The sequence below is a fragment of the Cololabis saira genome, chromosome 12 (assembly GCF_033807715.1).
Source record: "Cololabis saira isolate AMF1-May2022 chromosome 12, fColSai1.1, whole genome shotgun sequence".
NCBI lineage: Eukaryota > Metazoa > Chordata > Actinopteri > Beloniformes > Belonidae > Cololabis > Cololabis saira.
In genome coordinates, this window is record NC_084598.1 from 40,324,178 (window position 1) to 40,335,347 (window position 11,170).

Below are 11,170 nucleotides of genomic sequence, written 5' to 3' on the forward strand. Positions count from 1 at the left end.
TACATCCCACAGCTTTGCTGGTACCAGTTTCCACAGTAGCCGTAACATGACAGACAGGCGGGTGGAGGTGAATGTCCCTCCCATCGGGGCCTGTGATGTCACAGTTCACAGCCAATCTGCAGGTTGTTAGTGCTTTAGTCACCACAGAAGCCCAAATATACGCATTCTCACGCAGAATTTCTTTTATATTCCCCCATAATATGTTCCTGTCTGCGTTGTGGGCACATTAACGGGCTAATAGCAGTGTAGCGTCGGGGACGACGAGCCTCTCAGCCTCCAACACCCCCAAAACCCCCACTCTGGTGTTAATATCATTTCAACTCCATGAAGATTCTTTACACAAACTCTTTGTCCTTAAGAGAGAATAACGACAAAAGGCGGATGAATGGAAGTCACCACATTTAACTGCATTAAGCTACTTAGTAGCAGACACATTAGAGGGAGAAAGAGGGGATGAAAAAACAGGGATGAGAAGGGAGAGAAGATGACAGCGAGGCAGAGAAAGAGGCGAGCGAGGCAGTGATAAACCCCAGGATTACGACGGGGGGATTAAATCATTTTCCCGCTGAATGTTCGCCCGCTCCGTCAAACAGCTGAGGTTAAGCAAACCGCTCTCTTCCTGCCCTCTTCGGAGGCTGCTCCCGCTCTTCCCACTGCCATCTCTTCCCTGTCTTTTTAATGGCATTAGAGGGGGAAGCCTTTAATCGGAGGACGGCCTCTGAGCACGAACGCACACGGATACAGACGCGAGTGCTGAGCAGATGGATCGGCGGGCTAATAGATGTCAGTGTTTCTGATAATCTGATGCAGGAGAGAGATTGCAGAAGGACTCATTGATTTCCCTCGTGGCGAGCGTAGATAAGTGCGGCGTGCGCGGGCGGACAGATGGATTGTCTCGGAAAAAAAAATATCACAATCAAATACCTTCATCAAGATCGAAACTGACAATTTCAAACAGTTAGTGAAATTTCCCTAATTACCCCGTTAAGTTCCTGTTTGTACAGTGTAACTGGGATCAAACGTGGATGTGCAGGGCTGTTGGCCTGAAGGAAACATGTATCTTTGTATTAATTTATTAGGTTGTTAACTACAGGAACAGCAGATTCACGGCGATAACAAACCCCTCCACAAACGCCCCACACGGGTGACATTTGATCACATCTGGCAGACGTTGGAAGAATGTCAGAGCGATCAATTGAGTTGAGTTTCCTCAAGTTTAAACTTGCTCGTCAGAAAATACGATAGCAGGCTTCAGCTGAAGGCAGCGCCTAAACTCTCCGACATTTTGCAGCGGCCGCTCAACGGCCAATCAGATTTCAGATGTCGATACGAGTCCTCAGTGACGGACTGGTGACCCGTCCGGGTCCTGGATGGATGGATGGATGGATGGATGGATGGATGGATGATGGATGATTGATACATGGATGGATGGATGGATGGATGGATGGATGGATGGATGGATGATTGATACATGGACGGACGGACGGACGGACGGGTGGATGATTGATACATGGATGGATGGATGGATGGATGAATGCATGGATGGATGGATGGATATACGGATGGATGGATGGATGGATGAATGCATGGATGGATGGATGGATATACGGATGGATGGATGGATGGATGGATGAATGCATGGATGGATGAATGCATGGATGGATGGATGCATGGATGGATGGATGTGTGGATGGATGGATGGATGGATGTGTGGATGGATGGATGGATGGATGGATGGATGGATGGATGGACGGACGGGTGGATGGATGGATGGATGTGTAGATGGATGGATGGATGGATGGATGGATGTGTAGATGGATGGATGGATGAATGCATGGATGGATGGATGGATATACGGATGGATGGATGGATGGATGGATGGATGGATGTGTGGATGGATGGATGGATGGATGGATGGATGGATGGACGGACGGGTGGATGGATGGATGGATGGATGGATGGATGGATGGATGTGTAGATGGATGGATGGATGGATGGATGGATGGATGGATGGATGGATGTGTAGATGGATGGATGGATGGATGGATGGATGTGTAGATGGATGGATGGATGGATGGATGGATGCCTTCTGGACATGTTTATAATGGCATGCAGAAACAATGTACTCTATTTATAACCAGTTCGCCACACCATCCATCCATCCATCCATCCATCCATCCATGGTGTGTGTCTCAGATGTAAGTCGCTTTGGATAAAAGCGTCTGCTAAATGACAGTAGTAGTAACATTGACCTAAATCCACATTTAGGTTAATGTTCATGTCCTGGGAGTTAGAAAGTACAACGAGTCTTACTTTCTGATTCAATATATAATAGATTATAGTTTAATTATTTTAACCAAATGATTTTACAACCACATTTATATTCACTCAGATTTTCTTGCACTTAGAATAAAATCCTTAAGTTGCTTCCTCCAGCTGTCACATAGTTTTCTGTTTCTGTGCATCAATTCCAGATGAAAAGTTATCAAAAAACTTCTTTTGTCTTTTGTCAGAAACAAGTAAAAGATCAGACCTTAAAGAAATATTCTGGAGTTAAAACAAGTCTATTATTAGATGGCTTATTGGGCATAAAAATGAAGTAAATCAGTGCAGATTTGAGTTGAAATGTAACTTTTTTATGGAAAAATAGCAGTTAATGTTAACGCTGCACAAAGTCGAGGAGGCTGCGTTGATGTTTGAACCTACTCCTCTAAAACTACTCAACCTCACATCATCTCGGCCCCCAACGAAAGTTTATTACATTTATATGAAGGCTAAAGAGCATATTTGGGTCATACCCACAAGTTTTATTGGAGCATTATCTGATTAAAACAAATTGTAATACATTTTCATCTTCATGTCATGCTAGTTTTACTGCCAACTTGTATTTATGGTGGAATCTGGCAGGAGAAGTGAGGTTTAATATGGGAGGTTGACAGGAATCAGTCGGAGCTCGTACGAATTTTGAGCTTTGCATCAAAAACTTAAATCTTGCTACATCGCCCCCTGGAGGCCTTCCAAGGTAATTACAACCACCAGAGATCGTTGGGCGGTCCTGAGGGGGCTATTGTTTATACTGCATTCAGTGTTTGCTGCACAGATACTTCTAGGATGGAAGAAAACATCAGAATAATCACCCTGACTTAGTGCTGAGACCCCAAGAACATGCTTTACGAGTCGTTTCTGCAGCATCACAGCATTTCCACTGATAAGAACGATAATTCAAAGTTATTGACAAACAGTGGAGCCAATTATTTTGGGGTTCACAGAAGTCGGCGAGCTTAACTCCAAAGGACTACTTACCTCAGCAACGGGGGGTCTTTTATTCCACCACATATCTGCCAAAACTCAGGCTCAAAATAAACCAATACAGCGTGTTTCCTTTTTGGTTGTTGTCTCAGCTTGATGGAGCCCTGAACTGTATTTAAAATGATCTAAGACGGCCTGGTTTTGGATTACGGAGCGTCATGGTGACTGTTGCGACCCGGATACGTCCATATGCTCTTCATTACAGGTGAAATATGAAGATTAAATCAGAACTGAGATTTCCTCCTCCCCCCCAACTCCAACATTTGGCTCATGCACACACACAAACACACACAAACACACAAAGTTACTTGAGTTAATAAATTGCAGAGCGTACGCCGGCATCTCTCTGAGGCTTCCACACACTCCTGGTTTTACAGACAACTCGAAAAACCTTCGGCAGCCTTAAACACATTCTCTTGAAGCTGCAAATAAAGAGCGATTTTTGCCACAACCTTCGGCTCGTTAGACGAGTTATGACAAGGCGTGGGTGTTAACCTCCACACACACGTGCAGCCGACACCTGAGCACTCCTCTTTCTCCTCTGTATTCTCTGTACGCCCCCCCCCCCCCCGATCCTGCATCTTCAGGCGCTGCCCCCCCCCCCCTCGCTGCAGTGGTAATTGGGTATGACACAGGATCAACAGGGAGAGAGAGCCAGGACGCATTTGAATGCGCCGACTGTCGTCTTCGTCACTCCTCTCTCCTAACCTGCTGCCTTGCAGCTGCCAGCCCACTGCTGTTGCCGTAGCAACATCTGCGTGACCGCATCCCCCACCAACCCTCCTCCACCTCTATGGTTTTTTTTTTTCCTTTTAAAATCAAGATTGGCCCCAAGTGCCTCAAAGATGTGTGTGTTTTCGTGTGTGTGTGTGTGTGTGTGTGTGTGTGCGGTGCAGCATTGCAGCAGAGCGTTTCCATCCCACTGTTGCGCTCTCTGGCAATTACCGCAACATCGCCGCAGATTTTAAAGCTCCAACTCAGGACGAATCATCCTGAGCAGACTAAACGTCGCCGCTGGAGTCCAGCTCGTTACAATTAAGCCAATCAAGACGATCGCTGCACACCTGAGTGAATCTTATCGTTGTTTAGAGGGAACGTCTGGAGCTGCGAAGTTCACACAGCTGCCAGAAGCTTTCCTCCATCACAGCTCGTCGTCTTTTACAGGTTTTGTTTCCTTCTTGTTTTATTTTGATTAAATGTCCTATCAGGTCAAGGAAAAATAAAGATGTTGGACTGTTTTAGTGGCTTTGTAAAGCTTTTCCGCATGCTCCATCTCATCTGTGGCGTTATGACGAGGAGCGGCTGCCAACTCCGGTCAGTACGCAGGTTTTAGGGCTGTTGCTTTTGACTCATCCATCATGCATTTGGATCGGTGCTACAGAGGTTTACCGGTTATTTTGTTGGCAGAACTTTCAGTCTGAGTCAAAACTGCTCTCCAGTGGTGTCCCTCAGGGCTCAGTGCCAGGACCACTTTTGTTCTTGTTATACATGTCCTCACTCAAGGAACATCATAAGTCTTTTTAATTATGTTCTACCGCTTTTATGCAGATGATATTCAGCTCTACTCCTCCTTTCATGAGTTACAGATAAGCGATGTAGCCAACTGGCTTGATTGTTTGGATGCCGTTGAAAAGTGGTTAGCCAACAAACCGACCCCAGATTGTGCAGGAAGATGCGGCAGCCTGGCTTTTAACCGAGGCATCGTACCGGTCCAATTTCATCTTCTTTTCACTGGCTGACCCTCAAACAACGCACTGATTTAAATTACATTTTTTGTACCGACTTTACGAGCTTGTCATTCCCAAGCCCCAAAATACATTTGTGAACTTTTAACTCCTTATTTCTCAACTTGTACACTTCTGGGTCCTCAGGACTTTTTATCGGTCCCTACAATTCGCTATAAAACTAGAGGAGACCGTGCGTTTTAATTCGTTGCCCATTGTTCACGGAACGTAAACTTTTTCTTTCTTCTTATTTATTTTATTTACCTTTTTTACTCACCATTTTATTGCTTATTATTTTTATTTGCAAGCAGCACTGCAGAAATAAAGTTAGATATGTGTTTATTGTCCCCGTGGGGAAATTTGTAATTAAAGTTGACTGAGTCTTAAAACACATTTGGAGGATTAAAAAAAAAGAAAAGGTCATAAAAATCCATATTTTGCTATATATATATATAGCACGAAACTCACAGACTATGTTTCCATGCATCAATAACCCTTTTAAAACCCGAATATTAGCAATAACCCGGTTTTGCACTGCCATGTAAACACCAATAACCCCTTTGATAATCCCCTCATATTCCGGTTTTTAAAAACCTGAATATGAGCCCTGGGTTACTCCTGTTAAAATCCGAATATTCGGTCATGTATGTGCCTAACGGGATATCCCCATCAAACGGAACAGGAATTTGTTTTCTGCGGATGTTCTTTTCGTAAGGAATCTTGGTCTTTTGAGTCCAGGAAGTTCTTATAAACACAGAGAAACGCAAGACCACGCCACACTTTTGGAGTGAGGAGGAGACTAATCACTTTATAAATGTAATGAAGGATATGAACATTTTGGCATTTGTAGACGTAGAAAGTACCGGGATAGCAAGATTTAGAGGGAGAAGAAGGTGAGCGAAAAGTTGCGCGAAGCAGCATTGGTTTTGAATTTGGATACAGGAAGAAGAAGCGAAATTACGGTAATTGCGTCATGATGTTCTCCGTGCGTCGCTGTTTTGATGGAGATATCCCAAATGATTAATTACCATATATACAGGGATAACCCTGTTTGCTCACTCATGGAAACGGAATATTCCGAATGTTTCAGTGACCGGATTATTAGCAATAACCCGAATTTTGACTGCATGTAAACGTAGTCACTGAAGTTATTCCTCTGCTTGTAACCCATCACTAGCTACACCAGGCTGGTATTCTGACGCCTGCGGAGCAGATGGGGGTTAAGGGCCTTGCTCAGAACCCCACCGTGGTTCACCTCTGTTACCGACCCGGGAACTTGAACCTGGGTCCTCCAGGCCCAAGCCCACCTCTGCAACCACTAGGATAACACCCTCCTAAACCTATACGCCGGGATTCCTAAGCGAGTGTTTTTTTTTTTTTTCTAAAAATGGCTCTCTGTGACGTCATCAAGGGAAGACTTTCCTTTAAAGGTCTTATTCTGCAGGGGGTGTTCATCCACAACACCAGGAGCTTCCACCCTGAAGGATCCAAAGGAGATAAAGTTAATTGCTTTTGTTTTTAATATGTCTAAAACTATTTAAAAAAAGGGTTTTGCTTGGGAGGGAAAGTTAAGCAACTGTGGATCAGTGGATGCAGCTGTTCAACCCTCATGGACATGGCGGTCACAGTTTCTCAGTCTCACACGGAGTCAGAAACAGTTCAGGGACAGCTTTAATGCAGATTCTTTTTCTTGGCTGCGGATGTTTTCTGACTCAGCATTTCAGATTCTGATTCAGACAAGTTTGTGAATCCCTGGACAGACGATACATCTGCTGCTCAACACAAATAAACCCGTAAAAGCTCCTTCAATACCAACAGAGGTCCTTTAAAGACAGCAGAGGAAACATAACAGGCATTATTCATCATAAATATAATCTGCATCGACTGAAAACCCAGAGTACTGATTAGTTCACCTCAGACGTCCACGATAACGGACGTCTGACGGCGTTGTCGCAAACTCAGCGGACAGATTATGATGGGTTTGGTGAAAGTTTCTGCCGTTCATCCGGCTGCGTCCACCTTCACTGATGATACGTTTATATGATGCAAATGTTTGCGTCTCATTGGCAACAGAAGCTGAGCATGGCTGCGTCCAAAATCCCATCCTTCCTCCCTAATGAGTAGCAAAAACAGTATGTTAGATTTTTTAGTGCTCTGTGAGCTTTCACGTGAGGAAACACGTTCTTCAAAAAAAAGCAGCAGCACTAAACGTAGGAGCACCTGCAGCACCCGTTTACTGCAGATGTGATAATCCTGAAGGTGCAACTGAGAAGAAGCGTCTTCTGTGAACTGTCATGGAGATTACTGGGACATTAATGGAAAGCAGGACGTGCTGGGGGAGACACATCTGGACTGTGAGGGACTACGGACGACTTAAGCTACATGTTCAGTGCAGGAGGACGGACTGCAGGACTTCCTAACAGCAGTGTTTCTTTTGGCAGCCATTTTAGATTTGTAGTCTTAGGCCGTTTCCGAACTCGCATTCTATACTACTAGTATGTACTGATTTTGCCAAAATGTAGTAAGTAGTATGCTGTATGTGAACAGAAGCAACATCTGCAGTATGCGAAAAATACCCGGATTTCTTACTGATTTGGAAAAAATCGGCAGCATGCATCAGAGCAGTCTACCTCGCTTACTATATCCCAGAATGCAATGCGCCCTTGACCAGACAGCGCATTTTTTTTACAAGCTTTATTGAGAAAACACAAGTGCAAAAGAAAACTTAAAACAAAAATACAAAAATGTTGTGATGGCAGAAAGGACTAGTTGCACTGTGGAGAGGGAGAAGGAGGGATATAAATGTAAGTAACGTTAATATATAACTTTTTAAAATTTGATTAATTTAATTTAAGTCAGCAATTGATCGTATGAAATTGATCACAAGCCGATTGTCGAGTAACATTGTATGTATATGATATGTTAACAGGACTTGGTGTTTAGTTTATTGGTCCTTTCAATTCCCAGTACAGGTGTAATTCGTTGGTGTTATACAAAAAAATATATATAATTTTTGGTCTATATATATATACATATATCACCAAGGACCAAAAGGTGTAGACTGACACCTACCCTTTTCACTAAAAAATGTTAGCTTTTATAAACTAGTGCAGTGTCATTAATAAATATAATTCCATACAATATTTGTATAGCAATAATACAATAATAAAATAGTACATACACATATACATTCATACATACACACACGCATACTGTGTATACATACACACACACACACACGTCCATAGGTACAGGCCTATGTGTATTAAACCTTTGTTTTATATTTATTAATCATTTTGTATTTGTGCTTTTGAATTGTAATAACCTGCTACACATTTTCATTTCTGTATTTAAGCTGTAACTTGTGTAACTTACCTTTGAAAAAATATCAGCGTGGTGAGTCTTCAGTCGCCGCTTGAGATTGGTGGGATTCTTTCCACCGAGTTTATCGCCGTCTCCCTCTTCGATGCATTCGGTTTTTCTTTCTGCTTGATTATATCATCTTGTTGTTTCCGACCACCGAGCCCTGGACTGTATGTGACTGTGATACAGCCATGTTGCTCAGGTGCTGCAGGTGATGCCAGGTGACCAAACAAGGAGAGGTTGCAGCTGATATTTTTTAATTTTTGACAGACATGTCAAAGGCAGGCGGAAATGTCATGCATTTTGAACGTCTGACCCACTAACATTTTCGTCTAGTCTCGTCAACGAAAACTCAAACATTTCTCGTCATGTTTTAGTCATCAAAGAGCCCCGTTAAGCTCGTCACCGTCTCGTTATCGTCATGAAAAAAAGGTGCGTCAACTAAATAATTTCATCATCGTTGAGGAAAACAACACTGCTGGTGTGTTCCTGGACGTTACTGTGAAGGAACGTCTCTGCTCCTGCATGCTGATGGTTCGGTTCATGTCGTCACCAGCGTGCTGCTGCAGAATCCAGGAAAAAAAACGCAATAACACCACTGAAAATACATAAACTTCACCTTTAAAAAGTGAGAGAAGCAGAAATTCAGAAAATACAAGTTAATCAATGTCGTAGTCTGGAATGAAAAAAAACGGAGAAGACAAGGCCGCCGGTGAACAAGAATGTTTAATAAAGTCTCATTCAGTCACACATGCGATGCGGTGGATTCAAGGACAGATGACTGCAGTTCAGTCCCGCATCGCTTCAAAAATACAAAACCATTAGGAGTCAAAAGAAATAAAAGCGAATCAGTTCTTCCTTTCAGGCCGAGATCAAAACGAAGATGCCCTTTGTGCGCTCCATTCAGCACACCTTCTTCTCCTTCTTTTCATCTTCTCCGATGCAGACGCAGAGTTTTGGACGAGAAACTGACTCTGGATGGACGTTGGCTGGATGGAGGAGTGACGCGGGCGCGTCTCGACCTCTCGGCCCTCGGAGACGTTTCGTGCCGATCGTTTAAACGACTGAACGACTCGGCTGTTACGCCCCCTTTTATGTTTTTTTTTTTTTTTACTTTTTGAAAAGCCTCCCTGCAGAATGGAGCAGTGCAAACTAATAGTGCAGGTTTATTATTTAACTCATGATACCACAAACAGCATGATATGAAAATCCTTTTTTTTTTGGGTTGTTTTTTTGAAAAACAAGGCATGCTGACAGCAAAGCATTACATATTAAAAACAGGAACACAGCAAACGCTGCTCTCAGTGCCTCCAGATAAAAGTCTTCATCAAATAAAATGTTCACCCTCGTCGTCCGGCTCTTCATCCGTGGTTGACCAGAAGGTTCTGAGTGGAGAGAAAAGAGAAAAGAAAGGAGAGTTGAGACGCTTGGCAACACCTTTCCGACCTTAGAGACGCTCTTAAGTGCACAGAGGCGCCGTTTTTGTGTACGATTTCCTGCTTTTACCTGACCACATCTGAAAGGTCAGAATGGGTAATACAGGGGATTATTTCTGTAATGGAGAGAAGGAAACCTGTCGACCTCCGATTACTCTGCTTCAAATCACTTCTCCTGGAGATCTGAGCATCAAAGCAGAGGAGGAACAAGGCGGCCGTAGAGGTCCGTCAGTGACCAGGGGCCGGATTCACAAAACATTCTTAAGAAAAAAAATCTTCTTAAGTGTCATTTTTTTCTTAAGTTCAGTCTTAAGAAGAAAAAAGAGAAGAAGTCATATTCTCCAAAAAAGTTCTAAGTATTTTCTCAACTTTCTTGTTAAGTTTCTTCTTAAGAAAAAATTTAAGAATAAATTGTATTCTTGAAATAAAAATTCTCAAATTTGGTCTTGACTTTTTTCTTAACTTTAAGACAACCTTGAACTGTCTTAAAATTTCTTCTGTGAAAAGGTAAGCCTCTAATATCACCTTTTTCAACACATTTTAGACAAAATTAGACTAGTAGGTCATAGTTTGAGGATATACTTTGTAATAAATTACACAAAGAGCCTGTTAACTGTTTGTTAGCATGTTAGTTAGCGTGATAGTTAATTATTATTAATTTTCCCCAATAATATTTTTTTTTTCGCACATTAATCTCATCCACCATAACCTTGAAAAGTTCCTGCATCTCTTTTTCTCCTTCTCCATGTTTAGTGAGTGACTGATGGTTAAGACGCAAACTACCTCTATAAATGTTGTTTGTTGGCGCGTGCAATGACATATTTTAAGAAGTTCTTAAGTAGGAAAATTAAGAAATTCGTAAGAAATGACAGTTCTTAATACGGTTCTTAAGAAAATATTGAGGAATTTCACTTAAGAACTTTCTTATGAACTTCTTAATTTTAGATCGTAAGACATTTTTTTAAGATCGTTCTTAAGAACATATTGGTGAATCCGGCCCCTGGTCTGTGTTTGAACACTTTTTTCAACGACGTCTGTCCTCTGGCTGAGCATCAAATCTAACCGTTCCTGAAGTATCGGGATTATTTCATCAATATCCATCTCAAATGTCAATGTTGAGATGAAGAGAAAACATGGACCATCAATCGCTCCCACTGTCTCAAAGTATTTGTATTGGTCCCGTCACGGTTCGGTGCACGCAGTCACACGTCCAACACGTCAATCCAGGTGGCAGTAATGAGTCTGAAAGCTGCCAGAAACCCACATTACTGGAGAAGCAGCAGCAGCAGAGGAAGAATGGAGAGTGTGGAGTTAGAAGAGCCGCCGTCTTCGTTTAAA

At 42.7% G+C, this 11,170-nt stretch overlaps 1 protein-coding gene across 2 annotated transcripts in view; it reads right to left on the reverse strand.

Annotated features, from left to right (window-relative positions):
- Positions 1 to 9,106: 9,106 nt before the first annotated feature.
- The window catches only part of chchd6a (coiled-coil-helix-coiled-coil-helix domain containing 6a), a 158,827-nt gene continuing 156,763 nt past the window's right edge, over positions 9,107 to 11,170 (reverse strand). For both annotated transcript variants that reach the window (XM_061736807.1, XM_061736808.1), the window contains one exon: positions 9,107 to 9,781. In XM_061736807.1, coding sequence (XP_061592791.1) covers positions 9,758 to 9,781 — 24 coding nt within the window. In that variant the 3' untranslated portion in view covers positions 9,107 to 9,757. The remainder of the gene's footprint in view (positions 9,782 to 11,170) is intronic.